Source organism: Alosa alosa, chromosome 22 (genome assembly GCF_017589495.1).
Source record: "Alosa alosa isolate M-15738 ecotype Scorff River chromosome 22, AALO_Geno_1.1, whole genome shotgun sequence".
NCBI lineage: Eukaryota > Metazoa > Chordata > Actinopteri > Clupeiformes > Clupeidae > Alosa > Alosa alosa.
The window spans coordinates 19258106-19282784 of record NC_063210.1 but is presented as its reverse complement, the minus strand read 5'-3'; the positions used below and the strand labels follow the sequence as shown (position 1 = coordinate 19282784).

At 41.6% G+C, this 24679-nt stretch overlaps 3 protein-coding genes across 6 annotated transcripts in view; 2 read left to right on the top strand and 1 right to left on the bottom strand.

The window, feature by feature from the left end:
• The window catches only part of LOC125287054 (receptor activity-modifying protein 3-like), a 20072-nt gene extending 13691 nt beyond the window's left edge, over window positions 1–6381 (top strand). For 3 of the 4 annotated variants that reach the window (XM_048232463.1, XM_048232464.1, XM_048232461.1), the window contains 6 exons: window positions 765–836; window positions 937–975; window positions 2102–2173; window positions 2479–2517; window positions 2773–2926; window positions 5506–6381. In XM_048232463.1, the coding sequence (XP_048088420.1) occupies window positions 794–836; window positions 937–975; window positions 2102–2173; window positions 2479–2517; window positions 2773–2926; window positions 5506–5743 (585 nt within the window). In that variant the 5' untranslated portion in view covers window positions 765–793 and the 3' untranslated portion in view covers window positions 5744–6381. The remainder of the gene's footprint in view (window positions 1–764; window positions 837–936; window positions 976–2101; window positions 2174–2478; window positions 2518–2772; window positions 2927–5505) is intronic. The other variant, XM_048232462.1, reaches the window with a different exon arrangement.
• Window positions 6382–8980: 2599 nt separating this feature from the next.
• Window positions 8981–11776, top strand: LOC125287965 (C-type lectin domain family 4 member M-like). Its single transcript, XM_048234050.1, has 5 exons — window positions 8981–9081; window positions 10007–10114; window positions 10336–11133; window positions 11207–11358; window positions 11768–11776. The coding sequence occupies exons 1-5, from the start codon at window positions 8994–8996 to the stop codon at window positions 11774–11776; spliced, it is 1155 nt and encodes a 384-aa protein (XP_048090007.1). The 5' UTR covers window positions 8981–8993.
• A 6797-nt stretch (window positions 11777–18573) lies between these two features.
• Window positions 18574–23961, bottom strand: LOC125287604 (UDP-glucuronosyltransferase 2C1-like). The gene is made up of 2 exons (XM_048233528.1): window positions 23665–23961; window positions 18574–22099 (listed from the first exon to the last, which is right to left on the bottom strand). Exon 2 carries the CDS (start codon window positions 22088–22090, stop codon window positions 20477–20479), a length of 1614 nt encoding a protein of 537 aa, XP_048089485.1. The 5' UTR covers window positions 22091–22099; window positions 23665–23961; the 3' UTR covers window positions 18574–20476.
• Window positions 23962–24679: the final 718 nt, after the last annotated feature.

Below are 24679 nucleotides of genomic sequence, written 5' to 3'. Positions count from 1 at the left end.
AACCCTATGATGTTTTTTGATGTATGATGATGGATGTTTTTTTTCTTTCTAAGGAAACAATGAGTATGTTTACATGGACATTAATATTTTGATATTAACCCAATTAAGACAATATACCGATTAAGACACTGCCATGTAAACAGTATTTTATGATTGCCTTAATTGCATTACAATGTCCATTTACAATTTTCAGACTGTCTTTGCTATACAATAATTACAGTAGACTGCTGTGTTACGTAAACAGGAATATAAACAGAATGATCAACGATGCATGTAAACCCCATAGAGGCAATGTTAGATTGAAGTGTGTGTGTGTGTGTGTGTGTGTGTGTGTGCCATGGTGGCAAGAAGTGAAAGAAACAAAAGATACATGTAACAAGGTATGACGTGGGAGTCAGCATTGAATTCTGAAACTGTCATTCTAAATTTTAGAATTCTAAATGCCTTATAGGGTCAGGGCCGGGCTTGTTTAGTTCTAGTTCTCTACCTGATTTCTGGTAATACATACTCTCTGTCCTCAAGAGTTTCTGTTCAAGTTAACTGAACTCTAAATTATAGGGGGCCCTGAAGCTTTGTTGATTACTGTAACATGATCAAATTATGTTGTATAAGGTGTTCTACTGTAGCTATTGTAAATGAGGCTTTATATATGGGCTTGCTGTATCTACATTGCTAAAGTCTTTCACCCTCTCTCTCTCTCTCTCTCTCTCTCACACCCTCTCTCTCTCTCTCTCTCTCTCTCTCTCTCTCTTTCTCTCTCTCAGTAACAACTAAGCAATATGACAATGTTACAATGCCTCCCCAAGTACCTACCATCAATGTGACTCTTCTATCAGGTAAGCCCATGAAATCCAGTGTTGAGAATGAACTTTATAGGCCTTATCCATTCGCGGGGCACTGGTAGAACTACAATTTAAGTATGTTATCCATTTTCAGCCCACATCCTGCCGACAAAAGCGTCACAAGGAGACAGTGGTAATATATATATATCTCCTTGAGATTTCTACTCATATTTTTACTCCTGAATCATTTTGTTTTCAACTACTACAGTCAGTCCTCTTGTGATTAAAATATATTAAATATCTTTAATATATGAATAAATTTATTTATATATTAAAGTCCTATCACAGTTATATTGTGATTAATGGCATGGAAATCTATATATAGTATGTTTAGACTGTAGTAGTTGAAAACAAAATGATTCAATTTCAATTTTCAATTTATTGTGCTTATATAGCGCCAAAACATTACACATGTATCATGGCGCTTTACAGAATGTAGGCAATCAGAGAAAAAGAAAAGAGGGAGAAAAGAAAAGGAAGAAAGAAAGAGAGAGGCCCATGGGTAACCGGGGTAACAGGGGCGAGGAGGAAAACTCCCTAGAATTGGAGATACATATAGGAAGAAACCTCGAGCAGATCCACGACTCAAGGGCCTGACCCATCTGCCTAGGGTCAATACGGACAGTAAGGTCTGTAAACAATGACAAATGCATATGACAGTCAGGTGTGGAGAATAGGACATGGTGTTTAAAGCACCTGAAGTGAAAGTTACAAGAGGTGGGATGATTATGTATCCGGTATGATAAAGCATTAATCATGATTAATCTACTAAACCCCTCTTCTACTGCACTTTTTACCCCCCATAAATGCACAAATAGGCTGACACCAGACATAATTTCACTGCATTTCTTACTTCCATTAACTATATGCATGTGACAATAAACTTCCTTGTATCCTTGTATGATTTAGTGAGAGAAAGCAGACAGGCCAGAATCCGGGCAGAGTTGTCATAGGCAGGTGATGGGGCTGTATGATAAATTATAAAATGATAAATTATAAAAAAAATGATAAATGATTAATGAGTAAAAATATGAGTAGAAATTTTTGTTTGCTTTTCAATTGTTTGTGAAGGTGTAAACTCAGCAATACTATTTTATTTTCTACTTTCTGTAACATTCTTCAGATGGTACATACTTACTGTATGCACATATATGCAAAAGAAATCTATCTAGGACATTCTCACGGCTCCTTCTAAATGATGCTGTGTGGTATTGTGATGAGAGACGATAAGTTCACTTTGTCGCACCTTCTTCTTTCAGAAACTTCCCACAACCACCCACACAATGCCCATAGCAACACTACTGTGCAAATCAACGAGACGCTACTGTTCGGTGAGACTCAAACCTCCGGTCCTCTAAACCAAATACAGTATTTTCAGGCCACGGTAAACAAAGTACAGTATTTTATTGTATTTACCGTAAATATTTATTTCAGGCCACAGTAAACAAAATACAGTATTTTAATGTGTTGTACAGTATTTGTATTTTCAGACCACAGTTGTCTGGACTTTTTGAATAAAGATAACTTCATGTGCATTTATGTCATGTACTTGAGTCTGCCATCGTAAACATTTAACATTTTGTCGAAGAAAAAAATCAAGCCAACAATTAAAAATGTTTAATGTTTATATTTTTAGATAATACTACAGAAGCCAACATCACGCGTGAAGACAGTGGTAACAAAAAACATTATTCCATTACTAATCTAAATTTCCCTTCAAGATCAAAATGTTATTAATGAACCATATTTACAGTATATGCCATCTTACAGCCACATGAGAGCTTTAGGAAAGCTTGTGACAATCTCATCCAGAGGGCCTTTATTATGATTGTTGATGTATGTCTATCACTGGGCTATGTTTTGATGAGTCCAAGACAAATTTCCCCATGGGGACATTAAAGTATATTCTATTCTATTCTATTATGCTCAGAGTCCTTTCAGGATCAGGAGAAGAATCATCCCCTTTGGCACTGTATTGCTGATCACCTGGAGTACTTCAGCCATCATTACTGTGGAGTCACATTCCATAACGCCATGGCCACTGTCCCAAAAGAGAGATGGTGTGACTGGGAAGAGATCAAGATGTGAGTGAGCATTAAAAAAAAAAAGCTGGAGAGCTGAAACGTTTTTGTTAAGACTTTGTCCTACAGTCTTTCAGAGTGTGAACCTGTCCACTTTCATCCTAACAGTGGGTCTCTTTGCCAAAGTTTTTGGTTGTCAAGCAGGCGAGTGCATAGCTTTGTCCGTGTTTACTGTAAACCTTGAAAAAATAATATTAAAGTAATCCATCCCATGACTCTTGAATGTAGAGCTCGGAACAGTCTCTAAAGTTTGTGGGCTTTTCAAATGGAATAGATTGCTGAAACAATATGCTCTGTTGATCAATACAAAAGTGAAAGTAATTGCCATCAGAAAAGAATGACCCATTTATGATGTTCAGGTAGTTTATTGAGCTGGTGGTTACTGTAGTGTTTTCAACATTAATATATGCAACAAGCATATATAAACAAGATAGACTGTAATGTGGCTGAATTTGCCACCATTAATGTATGTGTGTGTGTGTGTGTGTGTGTGTGTGTGTGTGTGTGTGTGTATGCATGCTTTTGTCAAGCTCTTTGAGTGCTCGGAGGAGTAGGAAAGCGCTATATAAATGCAATGCCATGTATTGCTTTGGATAAAACAGATCAATCATTTCATAATTTATTCATTTATCAGTCACTTGTATTTCTATAGCACACTTAACAAACAACAGCAGTTGACCCAAAGTGCTTCCCAGTAAAAAGATTTACAGTACAAAGATGCCTCACAGTTAAAATAAGTCAATAAATAAAAAAGGGGACTAGCAATGGAATCAAATACTAAAAAGGGGTAAAAACACAAAACTAAATAAATGAATAAACAGTAAGGCTAAAGAGGTAAAACACATAGCAGTGAAGTGAGACAAGTATAAAAAAAATAAATAAATAAATAAATAAAATAAAAAAAATAGTAGCTAGTGAGATTGGATGATGAAGCAGAAATTGTGGGAAGGGTGGGTTAAGCAGGGCAGGAGGGGGTGTAGTTAACTTGGGGTAAAAGCAAGAGTAAAAAGATGGGACACCAGGCAACGTTTTTGTGTTAATTAATCATCTTCGTAAGTCGGTATATGGTTAAATGACTCATTACGGGGCGAATGAAGGCTCTCTCGCCCGCCCCTACTGCCTGTAGGAAGAATATCCCACTTGCAAGTTCGGTGTATCCTACCCGCCGACCGAAGCAGGATCAGTTTACAGCACAGAGGCAGGCTAACGAAACGCTAGAGATTGTTGCAAACGTGTGTATAATGGCAGAGCCGGCGAAGAAGCAGCGAAAACCTTTGACGGAAGACGCAAAGAAAAGGAAAAGAGCTTCAGACCGAGCGAGGGGGAGTTTAGTAGAGAAAAAGCATCAGGCTTGCCTGGTGTGCCTTTAAAACTGGAAGTGGGACTGAACCTGATCTGAAGGAGGAGGTTGTTCCAAAGCCTAGAACGCTTTGTCACCTTTTGCCTTATGTGTGTGGGCAGTGGAGAGGTGTTGAGATGACGACCTCAGTGACCTACATGTAGATGTGGAGTGTGGTGTCAGCAGATCAGTAATATATGATGGTGCAAACCCATGTAGGGCGTTAAAAACAAAAGGTACCATTTTAATTCTGAATTTAACGGATAGCTAGTGAAGACGAACAAGGATGAGGGTGATGTGTTCTCTTTTCTTATTACACGGCTCTTCATAGTGCTGCAGAATGCTCCATTCACTTGAATGGGCCTTCCCAACGTTCGGCGGTCTGCTAATTCTGAATAACAGACCGTTGCTAAGTATAACAGACCGCTGTCAAGGAAAATGGGCTTTGTGCTTCTAAGTCAATTCTTTCATATCACTACGCAAGGATTGGAACGTCATTCAAAAGTGAAAGCAGACGGTTGATCAGCTGTGTTCTAAAGAATGTTTGATTCAAGTTCAGCGTGTGTTGTTGCGAACTATTTGTTTCTCAGCAAAAGCCATGATGAAACGGTAACAAATAAGCTATAGCCTAGGCTATGTAGGCTAAAGAGTCATATCGTGGGGAGTTTATTGTGTCGTTTTGGTAAGTAGCCGTGTAATAAGCGGGATAATGTATAGAACGCCGGTCATTGTCGGGAGATAGGCGTTCTATACATTATCCCTTACTTGGTACCTGTTAAAAGTCGTGCAGCACCAGCTGTCGTCTGGCCATGCTGGATTGGGTTTATTAATTTAGCAGATGCTTTTATCGAATATGATTTACAAAAATGAGGAACAACACTCAAACTACATAGCAGAGGAAACCTTGAGTAACCATTAATACCACAATAAAAGCTTCTATCAGAGGTGCAGAATCTTAAGTATAAGTCAAAGTTTAGTTGAAGGAGATATTGGTTGAAGAAGGAGTTGATAGAGGAGAGAAGAAAGGGAAGTTTTCAGAACAGACTGTTGTTTAAGATGGACAGGAGGACATTGTCCATAACATGAAGCTGGAGCTAAACCTCAAACAGACTTTATAAGGCAGAGAATAATAATAATGCATACTGTAGCTTTCTATGTGACAAAACGTTTTGAATGAGGCTGAATCTGATTGCTAGTTGCCTTCCTAACTGTCCTCTCCTGTTGTTGTTTTGTTTCTGTGTAGACACTACAACCAGTTAAGCGAGTGCATGGAGGAATTGTCTGACTTTCTCAGATGCTACTACCCCAACCAGCAGACACAGGAGTTCTTTGTGGGCGTCCACGAGGAGTACTTCCAGGCGTGCCAGGAGGAGGAAGAGGACCTGCCGCCGGGGCTGGTTCTAGCACTCACTCTGCTGCCTGTTAGCCTCGTCCCCGCCCTCGTCTTCATGGTGGTCTGGAAGAACAACGTGCGGGAGTAGCCTAGCCTAGCCTAGCCTAGTGCCCCAACATGTGCTGAATGACCATAACTATGCCGAATAGTTTAGTGGAATTGGATCTGAGGGGTCTAAAATGTCATGCACTACTGAACTAGTTGTCCGTCAAGTATTTAAACGTCAATGCCATCATTTAGGATGAATTAAGTTCTATTTTCTGATACAGTTAGGTCAACCTGGATGAGTTCATGCTCCATCACATAACCCATAATCCCTTGGATTTGATTCCGTTTTCTCTGTATACATACCATAATACTCTCGAGTATTTCACATTTAAGCTATACATGTTTGCCTGCTGTCTTGTGCAAGCATCTGATTGTTTGAATGTAAAAGCAATGATTGTGGTGGCCAACAGCATTATGCAAGATAAGGGTGTCAGTTGGAGTAATAGTATTATGTTTTGGGTGTAGAACTGTAATGTGTAAGAGGTATAATGACAGAAGCAATATGGTTGAGCAAAGATCCTTGTAATTGTTGCACCGGAAAAGTTTAATTAATGTTTTTATTAAATAAGCATTTTTATATAGCCTGTGTAATATTACATGTTACAAAACACACACAAATGACCGTGGTTTGTTTTTGGCTTTGAAGACTGACATTAAAAAGTATTCTGCTGTAGCCTACTTCAGTAGCGCGTAGCTTTGTGTGTGTGTGTGTGTGTGTGTGTCTGTCTGTCTGTCTGTATATGTGACCACAAGGTCCACGCTTCTTTCATACTATAACTACTGTTCTAATGTACCTTCTACGAAAACCTGCCTTCACCTTTTTAGACAGGACTCTCACATTCTGTATTTGTGTGTGGGCTATATATTGTTTTGAAGGTAGGCCTAGGTGATTAACTAAGTGGTTCCTGAAACCCATTTGCTTTCAGTGCAAACAAAAGACTAGCCTATAGGCTACAAATCTGACAAAATACAAAATAACTTGTTTCCTGTCATTAGTAATGGCTCTAGCTATGCCCCCTCTCCCTTTCTTTCTCTAAGTGTGCAAAGAAAACAAGACAACAAGCCTTTCCCCTTCAATGCAAATGGCACTGATAAATGCACTTTGTGTGACAATCACCCCCGAAGACTAACACAATGCTATCAGACTACCAGTGTTTTGGAGGAAAACGAATTCTCATTGAAACAATAAACAAAGGCAAAGAAAAGACTACCATCGGGGTTCGCTTATATGACATCTGGGAACTTTTGAACAGGAAATAATTCCCAAAGGAATTTGGCTGTAGCTGCGGTAAGAGCGTTGCGTTGCGTTGCGTTGAGTGTGCTTATATTTTTGTTTGTCTACTTTTATTTTGCAGAATAGTGCCACGCAGTGGTTGGTCGAGGCAGTGCTAGCTTCATATGGGCTCTCTGGATAAAGACAAGCAAAGGAAAGGCAATTGAGTGCTCATAGTCAGTGGGACGCAATAAACCAATTAGAACAAACATCAAAAGTGATGTTCATGTGATGTTGTTGATATGTGATGATATAGGCTAATAAAAATGTTATTGCTTTCAGAAATTGGTATTAAAATATATTTTGTCTCGGAACGAAACAACAGGAAGAATGAAATAAACAAATCAAGATTACATTAAAAGATCACAAGTGTACGTACAGTCTGAAGCTGAAAGTAAGTATGTACACGTCTCACGCCCAGAGGGGTGAGGGGAGGCATCAGGGCATAACGACCTGAGGTGTTACAGTAGTCAGGATTCCTTCACACCTTCACAAAGGGTGCCACTGTTATCACATTGTAGCATTTTACATTATATGCGTATGTGCGTGTGTGTGTGTGTGTCTGTGCGTGTGTCTGTGTGTGTCTCTCTCTCACTCTGTGTGTGTGTGTGTAAATGGGCTCAGTTCATTCACGTTCATCAGAAGCCAGCTCTATTTTCTCCTGAGTCCATACGTTAGTGAGGTCCACTTTCTCCTTTTTCTCCGAGCCAGTAAGGTCAGTCTGTGTCGTATTATTCATTTAGGTAAGCACAGACAGAGATCACATTGAAGGAGACACTTTTCTGCAGTTTTATATTTACATTTATATGCACCTAAGGTAAGTACCGTAAATGTTTACTTGTGTAGTATGTACTGTACAGGCCAAAAGTTTGGACACACCTTGTCATTTCAATGTGTTTTCTTTATTTTCATGACTATTTACACTGTAGATTCTCACTGAAGGCATCCAAACTATGAATGAATGTAAAGTCATTTGGCTCACAGATTAGTATTTGTCAAGTTATGGCTTGCTGAATATGGTATTAAATTTTAAAAAATTGCAACTAGAATATAAGACATGTTTTTACTTTTTTGTTAAGTACATAATTCCACATGTGTTCATTAATAGTTTTGATGAATCTACAATGTAAATAGTCATGACAATAAAGGAAACACATTGAATGAGAAGGTTTGTCCAAACCTTTGGCCTGTACTGTACTTCTGGTCCATAAATTATATATTGTCAGTAATAGCCTAGCTGGTCTATAAGCGTGACCCATTTCTAGCCAAGCCATTGCCTGCTATTGCTGGTTACTTCTTGTTGAAGTACACGTGAGGTGTCTGTTTAATGTGGGTTTTGCAGCAATATCGGTGTGAACTGTGACACAGGATGTGATACAGTCAGTTTACGAGTACAACTGTACTGTAGGTATATACTAAAGACACATTCCTTGTTTTTTTTAGATGAACATCCAGTCAACATTTCTTTGCCATGGCTCTGTGGTTTTTTCTCTGATGCAAGATCAGAGAAGCTATGTAATCTGTGTGAAACAGATCAGTGAAACTCATTCAGAGCTGGTTAGAAATGAGTCACTGCCGCAGACCAAAGATTCCTTACTGTTATTTCTAGTCATCGCGTGACAACAGCACAAATGCCCTGCACATAAATTCCAGTGTAAAAGATACTATGAGCAGATACATTTCCCACTTTTTAAACCTTCTTTCTTACTCATATGTGTACAATACGTTTAGAATTTACATTAAATGTGTATATATTTTATTTTATTTTATAAATATATATATATATATATATATATATATATATATATATATATATATATATATATATATATATATATATATATATATATATATATATATATATATATATATATATATATATATATATATATATATTGTTGTTGTGTTTTTGTTGTTTTGTTTTCATTTAAGTATTTATCACAGCTCTGAGTATAACAATGTTTACATATCTCTATTGAAATATGTTCTTTTCCCCCAAAGAATCTTCTTCTAAAAAATGGTTCTTCAACAGCTGGTCTCATGGATGCAAAGTACCCAGTCTGTGAACATCCGGTCCATGAACCCATCCAAGACGGAGCAGACAGGTACACTTTATTTATTTATTTATTTATTTTAAGTATATTTTCTGGGCTTTTTGCCTTTATTTGGACAGGACAGTGAAGACAGACAAGAAGTGAGTGGGAGAGAGAGAGATGGGGTGGGATGATGACCGCAGGTCGGACTCGAACCTGGGTCCCTGTGGGTGCTCAGACCCGTTCATGGTATGAGTGCTGTAGCCTGTTGCCTGTTTTTGGGGCTTTTTATGCCTTTAATCAGATAGGATATTGGAGAATGACAGGAAGCGAGTGGGAGAGAAAGTGAGGGTGGGATCCAGAAAGGACCACAGGGCGGGAATTGACCCCGGGTCACCGGCGAACGGTGCAGGTGTCCCAGCCAGTCGCGCTATACGGCCAGGGCCAGGGACACATTAATAATATTAATATTATCACAACACTGCACATCACTGACTGGACTCAGCTCAGTTAACCAATACCAATACCAAGTAGGCTAGTGCCAAACCTCAAACAGGAACTTTAGCTAATTAATTCTGTATTCTGATATATTCAGTAGATATAAGCTACCTAAATAAATATTGTATCTTCTAATGTACATTTATTGATTCATCCATTCATTCATTGGTTGTCATAATATTAAGTATATATAGAAATCACTTGATTAAATATCATACAGTATTTCCTAATGTTGATTCATTCCTTAATTCATTCATTGGTTGTCATAATATTCAGTAGGCAACCTCTAAATTAAATATCTTATTCTGTAATGTTTATTCATGCATTCATTCATTCATTCATTCATTCATTCATTCATTCATTCATTCATTCATTCATTCATTGGTTGTCTTAATATTCATATATAGAAAACCTCTTCATTAAGTATCATATGTTCTAATGTTCATTCATTCTTTCATCCAATCATTGGTTGTCATTTTGCTTATTGAACTTGCTCCAGTGCCTCTGAAGTGTCAGTCAGATAACCCCCAGGTGAGGAGGTCGGTCTGGGGTCTGAGTGCCCTGTGCTGTGGCTGTCTGCTCTCCTCCATGGTCCTTGCCATCCTGTGTGAGTATATCAAGCATGTCCTTTTTGTTATTGTTGATATGTTTCTGATACTGAACAGAGTAGCCTTATCATACAGCAAGCACTGTTCACAGGGACTGCAGATGTAAATTAGCCTAGGGCTAACTCTGGTGCAGTGCATCAAATGGCAAGATTTGTTCAAAATGTTATGTGGTCCCTAACAAATCAAACTAATACAATATTATTTTTTGTTGTTGTTCCAGACGGCAGAGCAGTGAGGAGCAGTCCTCTCAATCCAGATGTTGCCAGAACGTTTCAGAATGATTACAGGAACCTCACCGATCAGCTCCTCAGCATCTCTGAAGAACGCTCAGCACTGCAGAGATCCGTTTGGAACCTAACAGAACTCAACCATCGACTGGACGTCCAGTGTGACGAGCTAGCGGGCAACAACACAGAGCTCACCAGCATCAACCGCATCCTGTTCTTGGAGGCCGACCGCCATCTGAGAGAAGAGAATGATAAACTTGTTATAGTCAATGCAGTGTTTGCAGAAGAGAGAGAAAACATGTCCACCACTATTGGTGTCCTGGAGAGACAGAATGAGAACCTTACAGACTCACACCAGAGAGAACTAGAGAGGACGCTAGAACTCTCTGCCTTAAATGACAAGTTCAGCAGGGAGTTAAGAGAGAAGACGGAGAACTTTACACTCCTCTGGCCGCAGAACCAAGAGCTCCTGGACCAGAACGTTCTCCTACAGAGCGAGAACCTTCAACTGATTGAGACGGTGGGGCGTGTGCGCTCGCAGAAAAAGGAGTGCGACAGAGCAGTGCGGAACTTAACAGAAGCTCTAGAGAACACTACCAGATTACAGAATCAGAGTTTAGGCAGAGAGATTGCAGAGTTGAGAAATGGAATCCATCTCCTCCAACAGGAAGTGACATCTTTAAACCTTTACTGCCTTCTTTGTCCTCCAATCACCACAAACAACGCAAACATTTCCAGTAACCTTAGTCAATCTATCTACCATTCCCATTTCTTGGTACAGCATAAGCAGGGCACAAACACTGAGATTTTGTAAAGTGAAGCATCTGGTTCTATTCCCCAATGTGTTCCCTCTCTGGCCTGTAGAGCGGCGCTGTAGGTCGTGTGAAGATGGATGGCGCCTCTTCAGGTCCAGCTGCTACTTCCTCTCCAGAGACTCCAACAGCTGGGCCCATGGCAGGACCCAGTGTCAGTCACACGGGGCTGATCTGCTGGTCATCAACAGCCAGGAAGAGCAGGTATGCTCCTTGTTGGTGCCCACCCCCCCCCAATCCCAATCCTCCCCCACCTTTCTTATGCAGCCCTTGCCACTTAATCTACTAAACCCCTCTTCTACTGCACTTTTTACCCCCCCCCCTCCCATTAATGCACAAATGACATAAGACAAATGACACCAGACATAATTTCACTGCATTTCTTACTTCCAGTAACTATATGCATGTGACAATAAACTTCCTTGTATCCTTGTATCCTTGTATGAGAGGGAGCTATTGACCTATTTCCATTCCACCGAGTTCCATTATCAGCATCATAGTTGTTCCCACAAGGTTTCCGTTTTAACACTCCATATGTTATCTTCATGAAGCAGAAGTAGATTGGGAACAAAATAGAATGTTCAAGCATTGTTTTTGTTTTTCTTGTTGAAAGGGTCTATAGGAGGCTGTCACAGTGGTCAGCAGCCTCAATACACCATAGCCACAGGACAATAATAATAATAATAATACATTTTATTTAAAGCACCTTTCATGACACCCAAGGTCACTTCACAAACAAAAAGGTTGTTAAAAGTATAGCCATCACATAAAAATGAAAATAAAAGTAAAGAGTAAAAGTAAAAGTCAGTTAGTTCATAAGCCATATGTTTTTTTTTTGGGCCTTTTTGCCTTTATTCGTATAGGACAGTGAAGAGTGAGACAGGAAGTAAGTGGGAGAGAGAGATGGGGTGGGACCGGGATATGACCGCAGGTCGGATTGGAACCTGGGTCCCCGTGGGCACTTGGACCCGTACATGGTATGAGCGCTGTACCACAGTGCCACAGCGCCCCCCGCCATATGCTTTAAGGCTGTTTTTAAAGTCAGTAATTGAGTCACACTGTCTGATGTAGTCTGGCAGTGAATTCCTTATGCAATACATCTTTAGGCAATGTAGGTGAGAGCCCTCTCACCCAGGGTGCTGAAGTTCACACTAGGGACATACAGTAGGCCAGCCGAGGAGGATCTCAGTGAGCGGGCAGGGGTGTAAACGTCCATAGAGAAGAGTTTCTGTCCCAGTTTATAGGCTTTGTTGCAGTGATCAGCAGCTTCAATACTGATTCCTACACTGAAGACGGCTTGACGCCGAAACGCGTCTGTAGCCAAGGGCATGGTGCAATAAATCCTTTTAAAAGTAACATACAAGAGAGTGCGGTTTTCTCCACTTCTAGATTGACATTTTTAACTCGCACCCAAAATACTTCATAAAGTACTTGAGTGAGCGCGCCTATATTGCTGTTGTTGCTAGGTTACGGGGATGCTGGCGAGACACGCCGCTCCGTCTGGCATCATGTTTTTGTTTGTTTTTATGTAATGCATAGCTGCCAACTCTCACGCATTGGCCGTGAGACACACGCATTTGATTAGTTTCACACACTCACACGCCACACCCCCGATTTCTCACGCTGAAGTGTCAACCCGGTCGGTCAGATGCCTGAAAAATGAGTTTAGCCTTACTATAGATCTACCTGTTGAGCCACGGTTATGCTTTCAGAGACGGTGAGAGGCTTCAAGAGCACCCCGTCTGTGGAATTTTCTAAATTTTCTCTCATTTGCGATGCTACTTCAGAAGCCGTCCCATTCGCATCTCCCCCGCATTTCCCCGGCTTCAGGTATGCTTTGAGTATTATTGAGTGTTTTTCACGCTGAAGTGTCAACCTGGTAGGTCAAATACCTGGCAGATGAGGTTCAACTAAACTAAACCTATACATATGATATCACACATCATGTGAACAAACGGAATCTAAGCTTTCCAATGATATTAGCGCCAAGTTGCTGTGATAAATGGTTCGCGAGAAAATTATAATTGAACCGACATGCAATTTAGGCTAATCATATTTGCATTTTCCACACAGTGCACACCCATTACTCTCGGTTTAATATCTCACTAACCCTTCACACAACACGTGGCAAACCCAATATCACAATAAACCGCAAACATTACTGAATACGAGGATATAAAGCATTCCTCTGTGCAATAAGTGGTTCCTGAGTAGCCTAATCCGGTTTTGAAATTGCAACACATTTCTACATAGCCTCATTGGGATGAAATTATAATGTATTCTAATGTAAACTATTTGTCAGTAGGCCTACATACATTTTTGTAAATTGCTCAGCCATAGATTATCCCACTATCATGGTTCTTATATTGTCAGGTTCCAGCTAATCCCACTTACACAGATAAATTAATATATTTATATTTGCATGCTTCCTAGTGACATTAATGCAATATGAAGAAAATCAAATAACGAGACACAAATATTGATATAAAGCCTGACATAAGCCATATGCAAACATTCACATCATGCAGATATGGGTACATCCTGAAAAAGGAATAGCATGTAGTAGGCTATAGGCTTACAATGACCAATATATTATCTTAAATGAACTAGCTGAATAACACAGGTGACCACTTCTGCATAATTTCACGGAGTGCTGAAATGTTTCTGAACTGTGAAATGTAGGCCTAGCATATGTTTTTGTGGTTGCACAACTATTCCACCTGTGTATGCATGGTCATAATTCTGAAGTGCAAAATAGCTTAGGCTACAGCACAAATATTTCCATAAAAATAAGCAAGTCTGACCTCAGAATTTATTTTGAAAGTGCACCTGATTGATGCATTTAAAAGTTAAACTATAAAAACATTTCTTAAATTCTTACCAAACACCCACCCACTTTTAAAATTGTTAGTGTTAGTTTGGACCCCACACACACACACACACACACACACACTTTTGCCGTGCGAAATACCAGTGCTGTTTTCAGCATCTGTTTAGTGCTTCATTGTCATTTTCATTGGATTCTCCCATTTGCACGTAAATCGCTCATAAACTTTTTTTTTGTTACACGTATTCTCCCATTCCTCTTCTGTCACACACACAGTGACAAGCGCCAAATCCCCTGCAGTGTTGAAGAGATCAGTCGTCCCCCTCACTTTTGATAAGGTAAAAAGCCTTATAGGTACGCCAAATAAATAATAACCTATAGGTTTACGCTAGGCCATGTAAAACTCCCCATTAACAGCGTCACGTCACTAACCACAGCGACTGCACAATCTCGTGTTCACTCTGTTGGATATCTGAAGCTAGTTTGTCTACTTAGATACTGTAAATCCTCAAATTATGGCCAGGGTCTTAAGACAAAGTACAGGCCTTTAGGGGCCCTTTATTTCTTATGCAAGTTTTATTTTGAGACATGCGTTTCTTGGAGCGGCATACTGGTAGGCCTTCAAAAGCATGACATTTTCGGTTTAGTTTGATATTTAATTTACCTTTGGACTGTTTGATTATATTGTTAAATGTTGGGACTGATGGGCACTGAAATCTGGGGAGGTATTTGATGATCACCATTACTTATATAGTTGAAAGAGTGTTGGGATTTCAAACAAACCATCCGCTTTCATGCGTTCATTGAACGTCTGCGGTGCTGTAATGGAAACCTTATTAAACCCAAGTAGCCTATCGAGTTATTTTTAAATTATGCATGATTTACTTTTTATTAATTTCGTAGGCTGGCTTTATTTTGTTATATAGAAGTATCTAAATAACCTGTTAAAATGTACCAGAATTCAGGAAATTGCATCTAGTCCAAAAAAAAAATTCTGGGGGAGGACCCCATACCCCCCACTGAAATGTCCCACCCATTTTCAGAATGCCTCCGACGCCCATTGTCCTACTAGTAGGCTAGATCCCTTTGATACCAATGTTAATTTTACTCTAGGACCCTGGTCCCAGGGATGGATTACTGCACAGGCCTTCCGGGCCCAGACCCAGGGGCACAAGGTGTCAGGGGGCCCTGAAGCCCAAGCCTTTGCATGGAATCATTGCCTCAATATCAATCACATCAGGATGTAGGCTATGAATCTGATTGAATTTAGTATTGGCCATCCCTAAAATGCACGAGAATACAGGAAATCACATCAAACAAATTAAAAAATTCTGGGGAGGACCCCAAACCCCCTTCCACCTATGCGACAATTAGTGGGGGAGCCCTTATACATGTGGGCTCAGGGGCCCAAAGTTCATAATCCGTCCATGCCTGGTCCCTACACCTGAGAACCACTGATGTACGTTTTTTTTTTTTTTGTATGCGGTATAATGCTGAATAAGCCAAACAAAAATTTCCGCAGCAAAATTTTGGTTGGCCCCACCAAATCTCACTCCAAGGTTTTTTGAAAAGTTGGCAGCCCTGTAATGTTCGTAATTTTATGTAATGTCATGTTTATTTTTTGTATTGGTTTGTCTAGTTAAATGTTTTCCCTATTTATTTACGCTATTTTTGATAGTTTTCGTGTTATTCTTAGTCCTTTTTACTGCTTCTAAGTCAGCTGATGTTGTTGACATTTGTCCATTGGGAGCTTGCTATGGCTAGCTTTTGCCCTAGCTTGGCATCGGACATCCTTCTATCTATCCGTGAGCGGTACAGCACTTCACTGTCTGGTCGAGTGGATCTCTCGGGACAGCTGAAACTAGGCTACTCTGCGAAAGATCTGCCGTGGCCACCGAGCTGTTGCTGACCTGCGAGCTGCCATGCCAACTGCAGACTATCCTTCCATCCATCCGTGAACAGTGCACTTCACTGTCTGTCGAGGGGATCTCTCGGGACAGCTGGACCTAGGCTAGCTACTCGGCGAAAGATCTGCCGTGGCCGCCGAGCTGTTGCTGACCTGCGAGCTGCCTTGCCAACTGCAGACTAACGTTAACGGTGAAGAGCTGCAATCTCACGGAGCAACAAACGGTCGCTGTTTTGTTTTGTTGTCTGTATTGTATGTATTGGTGTCACGGGTACGCTGGCGACTACGCTGCTCCGTCCGGCATTTTTTGTATTTGTTATTTTTTAAATGTATTTGTCATGTCTTGATGTCATGGGTACGCTGGCGACTACGCCGCTCCATCAGGCATCGTGTGTCTTGTTTGTGGAGCGCTTTGGGTTGCACTATGTGCATGTTAAATGCGCTTTAAAAATAAATCTGACTTGACTTGACTTGAAACAGCTGCTTCAATACACAGGAACAGGCGCGCTCAACTCCAACTTTAAATGACCTCTTAGGGTGCAAGTTCTAAAAAAAAGACAATGCAAACAAAGCTGAGAGCCACACTCTCATGCATCAGCTCTTGCAACAATCTTCATTGGACCATGTCTACAAACATTCCCGTTACAGGCCTCCAGCAGCCTCAATACACCGTAGCCACAGGACAATAGAGACGAGTTTCTGTCCCAGGCTTTGTTAGAGTATAGGCTACACTTCAAAAGATCTCCCTCCAAATATGGGGCAAAATATTACAAATCTACTTGTACTTAAAACAAGAACATTTTGTTGCTAGTGTGTTCAGCAAACTTGTCTTGATAAATTGTCTTATAACTAGATGTACCGCAGAGCGGTACAAAATATGACCGCCGCCCAGTCCAGCACATTTTTTCCACAAAAATAAGTCACGCTGAAAGGCATATATGATTCTAACTGTCTCACTGAATTGCATTATGCACACTCAGTTCTCACTGGTATCTGCTAGACAACAAGTATCAAAACATGATTAGTTCATAGATTTCACATGTAAAATACATTTTATACAACCCCACCCCCGTTTTGCCTGTTCATAATTCTGAGAAATTCTTGAATTGTGTGCATGTGTGCGTGTACATGTTTATGTTTATGTGTGTGTGGGTGTGTGTGTGTGTGTGTGTGTGTGTGTGTGTGTGTGTGTGTGTGTGTGTGTGTGTGCGTACATGTGCTTGTGTGTGTGCCTGCGTATGTGCCTGTGTCTGTGCATGTGCATGCATGCGTGCATATGTCTACTGTGTGAGTATGTGTCATACGTATGATTACTGTGAATGTATGTGTGTGCGTGTGTATTTGTTTATGCACATGTGTGCATATGGAATGGGTTAACATGACCCCTGGAGGCAAACATACGCAAAAAAATGGTCATCCTTTTGCTTTTTAATTTTTAACTAGGTGGCGCTATACATGAAATAAGTGGTAATGTGATGGGTTGACATGGCCCCTTAAGACCAACATACAAAAAAAAGGTGGTCCTCCTAGGCCCTACGGTTCTCGAGATATTCAGAAAACGGTCTCCGGCCACCTACAGGCCAGTTGGTGTATAGTAAAATTAATTTATTGTGTGGCCCCCCATGAATGGAATTCCACGAAACTTGGCATGCATTCAGAGGGTGTCATAATGATCCTACACTTCCAATTTCGTGCAGTTTTGACTATGTTAGGTCACAGATACCTGCGATTACAACACCTCATTTTTACTTTTTTGTGTTTAACTAGGTGGCGCTATACATGAAATGAGTGGTTATGGAATGGGTTGACATGGCCCCTTGAGATCAACATACAAAAAAAAGGTGGTCGTCCTAAACCCTACGGTTCTCGAGATATTCACAGAAAAATGTGTCTGCCCTACCCTCCTTTCGGGGGTCCAGTCCAGCGGGGGGGCTACAGATCAAAACGAAAAACGATGGTTCCATGCTATCCATGTGGGGTTACATGCCCACCAAGTTTTGTGTACCTCGGTCTTTCAGTGTCCCGGGAATCCTTGACGGAAATTTGGCCATGCGAAAAAGAAAATCTGACTAAACCTAAATGACCGTTGCTTCGCTGCGCAGCGGTCATAATAAGACAGGCAAAATAATTTTAAAAATGATCTTACTGAGAAAGAGCTAGTTAAATCCTAATCCAAAAAATACATTTTTGTAGTGCAATGAAGCCATTGGGTACAATTTAAATGCTGACTGCAGAGGGTCCAAGCAGATTGAACTTTGAAACTTGGGATTCTCTAGTTACTGTTTAATTGTTCACATAGATTAGGGGTTAAGATTCATGCACACTGTGCTTAATGATAGACTATATTAAATTAAGACTGTTTACATAATACATACTGTTGATAGATATTTACACAACATAAGAGCTTTGAAATGTAAAAATGCATAAACTTGGAAATGTTTTTAAAAAATGCCATGTTGTTTTATTACAATTGTTTGCAATGACTGACTAAAAACTTTGTAGGCCTACTCCTGATGACATTGCCATTCTTTATACTTGACCTCTTATTCAGAGATTTGTATTTGCGATGAGCTGGAAATCCAACCCAAAAGGAAAAGCCTGGGTGGGGATGACGGACATCGAGACAGAAGGCGAGTGGAGATGGGTGACCAACAGCCTGGTCAGATACAACGTTCAGTAAGACCAATTACACATGTCCATATTCATTTTATTACTGCTGAGAAAATAGTACTGTTAATTAAGAAACGTCTGGAAAATTGAGAACATTCAGAAATTGATGACAGAAGGAATTTGTACACTCCTGCTCAGTTAACATAGTATACTTGAATAAAGCTAAAACAGTGAGTTGACTATTGATGATTTGCTTTTGGAATGAAACAAAATCAATCAATCAATCCATCAATCAATCAATCAAACAAAACTCTTCACAGGTACTGGGTTCAGCGGGCTGACGGCACCAGTGAGCCGGATGATTGGCGCGTGTCCAATGAGCAGGGAGAGGACTGTGGCCACATTGACACGGCCGAGACGGAGCTCAACAGCTGGATGGACGCACCCTGCCACACCCACTACAGATGGATATGTGAGAAGGCCCTGTAGGTTGCTATGGCAACAGAGGAACCAGAACACTGCAACACTTTGACACACAGTGCCCTCTGCTGGTTGTCAGTACAACAGCAGAACAGAAGAGTTTTTTGACACTCTTAACTATGATGCTTATTGAAGTCCATTGCTATTTCTGACAACAGTGTGTTTTGAACTATAATAGGTAGACTATACAGCCTTTCTTACATTAATGATTACAAAATCAACTGACCTTTACAGTAGATATACTCTAGTACTTTTGTCTAGTGTCATCTGAAATGTTGTCATAGAATATGAGGAGAGAGAATTTAAAAGTACCAGAATGTACAGACCACAACCTGTGTGCCATGTGCCATGGACAAACAAGGCAAGGGTTTATTGTTGTGAAAAATGTATAGTAGAGTCATCGTTGGCTTCAAGAACCACTGAGAAATTAATTTTTGATAGTTTCACAGTACAACACTCTGGTATTACATTAAATGTTTTGATATTTCAAATGTGTTTCACCATTTACATTCCTCTTTGTATCATTAAAACCCACAAAATAATATTTGATGCCATTTCTATTAATGAATTACAATGCAAGTGTTAATTTCCAAACCATTGCTAAATAATAATAATAATTAAAAAGAAGTATGAAATACATAGTACAGTATGAAGTACAAAGTATCTGAAGCTGTAGCAACCAGATTTGTGCAGTAACTGATATCATCTCATAGCATTACATCAGAAGCTTATGTACTGGGTTATAGTCTCATTCCACACCAGAGTAGTCTGTGGAATCATCTTTCTTACAAACAAAACCATTTCTTCTTCCAGGGAGTATAGGTTTCTTTTGGTCCAATTAAGTGTTGTTTTTTTTACAGCTGTGAAAGCAAGGATTGAGCATTAAAATAAATAGCTTTAAGGAGTAGGATTGAGCTTTAAGATAAAGAGAGAAATTGGACCAACTCCTTGAGTGCATTCTCCGAAAATAACAATGAGGGTGTATATTCTATACCCTTAAAGTTTTCAGCTTTATAAAACTGTTCATTGTAGAAAACAAGAAAACAATATCAAACCCTTCATCTTAAACTCTTTGGAGGTCTATCCTTTGATTAAGAGTTTCTAAAACCATTTCAATAGTTTTCAAAGGTTTGGTTAGGTGTTTAAATGTAAGAATCCCTTTGTGTTTTTTTGGTTTAAGACAATGAACACTTATTAGGGTAAATAAACATTTTATAGCGTATATACATTTTTTTATATTTTGTAGTGTAAGGTAAAGCTTTTTGTACAACATTTTGAAGTGTAAGGTAAAGCTTGCCTCTAGAGTTACAGCAATCAGGTCATTCTGAAGAAATGACTACTGCGTATTCGAATTCTTACATTTTACTGGCAATAAAAGACAACAATGTAAAAGCTTAATGAGAAACATATATTCACTCTTCCTTCAGAAATGCATTATTACTTCCATTGCATTTTTTAAAGCTTGACAACAAAACCCCACATGATTGCATAGTTTCCCTTCATTCCACCTTTGACTTGCCTCTTTTGCACAGTCTGAGACACAGGAAGCGAATTGTGAAGACTACAATACCCAGAATCCCTGTCAACACCACACACAAGAACACGACCACATCCACTGAGTGGTACGCATACCAGGGCATCTTGTATGACTCTGTGCGCAAATGCGCGGCCCCTTTGTGCCGCATGACAAACTCGGTCCAGTAGATGGCGCTGTCTAAGGGGTGCATGGGCCGGTCTCTATGGAGACGGGAAAGGCGCTGCATGTTCTCCCTGTACGAGGGCGAGTGAAGCACCTCCTGCAGCGCCTCCCAGAAATTCTGCCGGTCGATCTTGGAAGTGTCGAGCACCTTGGCCGCACCACGGACCTCGAGTCTCAGCACATTCTCGAACTGGTCGAAGAGGAGCGGCACGCCAACGATGGGCACGCCGTGGTACAGGGCCTCATAGATTCCGTTGGTGCCTCCGTGTGCCACGAAGGCCCGCACCTTGGGGTGCCCCAGCAGGTCGTTCTGGGGCATCCACTTGACCAGGAGGGTGTTGTTGCCCAGGTTGTTGGGGCGCTCACCCGGGTATCTCCAGATGACTCGCTGTGGGAGGCGGGCGAAGGCGGCGGCGATCTCCGAGGTGATCTCGATGGGCAGGGCTTTGACCAGCGTGCCCAGGGACATCAGGATGACACCGTGCTCCCCCGAGCCCTGAACGAACGCCTCCAGGTCATCGGGGAGCGGTTCGGCTGGCTTGCACTGGAAGCCGCCGATGTAGACGATGTTAGGCATGGTCGGCCGTGGGAACTCAAACACGAAGTCGACGCGCATCAGCCAGAGGTCACTGGCCTGCAGCAGGTGGTAGAAGTTCACGTCTGGGCCGAAGTACTTGGCCACGATGCGGTCATAGTGCGGGCAGACCACGTAGCGGTCGATGCAGACGTTGAGGAGGTACTGCAGAGCGTTCTTCAAGCGGTCGGCGAAGCTCATCCTGTCGGACACGTTGGAGCCCGACGTGGGGACGTAGGAGATGGGCGAGGGGGCTACAACAAAGTGACCCTCGCCACTTGTGATCCAACGCACGTTAAACACCGTGGGCAGCTGGAGCTCATGGGCCACCAGAACGCCCGCCGCCAGGCCCGGGTCCGTCAGCACCAGGTCGTACTGCGCCTCCCGCAGACGGTCCATCAGTGGCCGGTTCTCAAACATCTCCACGGCCAGTTGGCTGCCCTGCCGGTGGATGTCCGACAGCCCGTTAAGAATCACCCACCAGAAGGAGGCGTAGGCCAGCGGCGACGCGCCGGCCCTCTGGATCTCCAGCATCCTGCTGAGGAGGGACACAAAGAAGTCCTCGTCCTCGATGTTGATGGCCTCGGGCAAGGCGACAGTGATGGACTCGTAGTGCGGGGACTCCTCCTTGATGTACCAGGTGCTGGCCGTCCGGACCACCGTGATCTGGTGTCCCCGCTCGTGGAGGCCCTGGATGAGGAGCTTCATGTTCACCCAGTGGCTACCATCCACAGGAAAGACCAGGACTTTACCGGCATGGACCCCAGAATGGAAGGGTGGCAAGAGGAGAAGGCCAGAGAGGCACAGCAACAGACAGCCCCATGCACCTGCACTTGACATGGCTCCTCTCTGCAAATCACAAAACAATTAATTAATCAATCAAATGATTGATCAATAAATCAATCAATCAACAATCATTTAGTAAGATAACCAGTTACTCAAACATTTACTGTAATACTGAATGAACATAATTTTTCATGCATTCATTCAATCAATCAATCAATCAATCAATCAATCAATCAATAAAACGAGTGTTAGCACAACTGAAATTAAGTTATAGGCTAAACTCTTTAAATGGTCATCAGAGACTGGGTGACTTGTGACTTGCAGTATTATAAGCCCCAGGAATCTGTCCAAAGTTCTGTTTTTGTAAGACAGCACTGTCCGGCATGACATGGTGTAACTCTCACTCTCAGTGTTCACACAATGCAAGATGTCCAGAACTTAACCCATGTGGAATGCTAAAAGCTGATCTCCATGAGGATAAAAGCATAATCTTTCAGGCATTCACCCATGGAATGTGAGGAGAACTGAAAACCTTACGTACAATGATGTACTTAGAGAGAGAGAGAGAGAGAGAGAGAGAGAGAGAAACTTGTTTAGAAAGAATGCATGAGTGTGTGAGAGAGAGAGGGAAAGAGAGAGAGAGTGTTTGTTTAAAAAGAATGTCCATGATATAGTAGAGTGTGTGTTTTTGTGTGTGTGCGTGTATGTGAATGTGTCTCCTGAGTCTCCTGTGTGCCATATTTTTTATGAGATTGTGTGTGTGTGTGTGTGTGTGTGCGTACATGCGTGCGTGCGTGTGTGTGTGTGTGTGTGAGAGAGAGAGAGAGAGAGAGAGAGAGAGTGTGTGTGTGTGTGTGTGTGTGTGAGAGAGAGAGAGAGAGAGGGGGACAGAGATTGCGTAACTATGTGTGCGTGCAAAGAATAGTTAGGTGAGGGTATGTTACCCGGCTGACCCCTAATGCAAAACATGGTTCCTGTTAGCCACAATACCCAGGGGCATTCCCCCACATCCAGGCTCTCACACTATATTCTCCTCGTAAAAGGTCCTACGCCAACTGTTGCATGAACAGCAGAAATTGCCAAGCCTCGACAAGTTACAAAAATGCATATAATGTCGACAGAAAATCTAAGAACAGTGGTTAAAATGTAATTTTGTCTCCCATGTTCTTTAACTTGAAATCAACAGCATCCCCAAATATTTTTTAATGCCATCTTTTTCTTCAAACACTTTTGCATGAAGAAAAGCAAGTCCTGCACTTTTTGTAAGACATGCACTTTTTGTTATTGCACTGCATAGACGCGAAGATAATCACTGCTCCATCAGACTTGGCGTTAACATTACATAACATTTTTAGCAGACACTTCTTGACCAAAGTGACTTACATATGTCAGCTATATTAAAAGGGATCACATTGTCCCTGAAGCAACTTGGGGTTAAGTGCCTTGCTCAAGGGCACAACGGTGGAAGCCGGGAATTGAACCGACAACTTTCAGGCTACTGCACGGTAGCCTTTGTTAAGAAAGCAATGTCTTAAAAATACCAGCATGCCACCTTTCTGACACACACAAAATAGAAATACAGACATGAGAAGTTGTCATTAGAATAAAGAAAGCGTGCTTCACGTTACCTTGATCCTGGAGCACTCTGTGCAGATGAGGAGACTTTGAGCCTACAGGCTGTAGAAACTCTGTGGATTTTCTATCCCAAGGAAAGTATGCAATACCATGAAAGACAGAGAGAGAGAGAGAGAGAGAGAGAGAGAGAGAGAGGGTGGCCCAAGGGTAAAGAGACATTTAAATATGGACTATGGAGTGTGTGTGTGTGTGTGTGTGTTTTGTGGGAAGGGAAACTGTTCGGGGAGGGGAGATCATTTTCGCTCGCCTCCCCTCCCCTTGTGACCACTATCCTCCCCCCTACGCTTCCTGTGTGTGTGTGTGTGTGTGTGTGTGTGTGTGTGTGTCTGTGTCTGTGCATGTGTGTGCGTGTGTGTGTGTGTGTGTGTGTGTGTGTGTGTGTGTTTGCCTGTGTGCTGTGCGTCCACCCACAGACCAAACACAGTTTGATCTCCTCCCCCGAAAACATCTATGCATGCTCTCAGACAAAGGCGCTTGGAGTGTCACTCAAGAGCATGTGCGTGTGAGTCTCACACGCCAATGGGAGGGGGAAAACAACACTTCTCGGAGGAAGCAGAGCGTTCCTCGAAAAACGGCCGTGGCAGTAAGCTTCTCCCCACCCACCCCCGGCGTGTTTTCACAATCAGCTGAGCTGACTGGTGCGAAATCAGCCTTTCCGTTTCAAGGTTTCAGGGTTACTAAATAAGATTCATGCATTATCATATTATCACTGGATATGTAACCATCCCACATCTTTCTAACATACACCTCAGGTGGCTTTAAACACCATGTTCTTTTCTCTACACCTTACTAACTTATTCATTTATTATGTAAACAGACCCTACTGTTCTGTACTGACCCTAGGCAGATGGGTCAGGCCCTTGAGTCGTGGATCTGCTCGAGGTTTCTTCCTACATGTATCTCCAATTCTGGGTTTTTCCTCGCCCCTGTTACTCATGGGCCTTCTCTGATTGTTTAGCACTCTGTAAAGCTCCATAACACATGTGCAATGTTTTGGCGCTCTGTAAG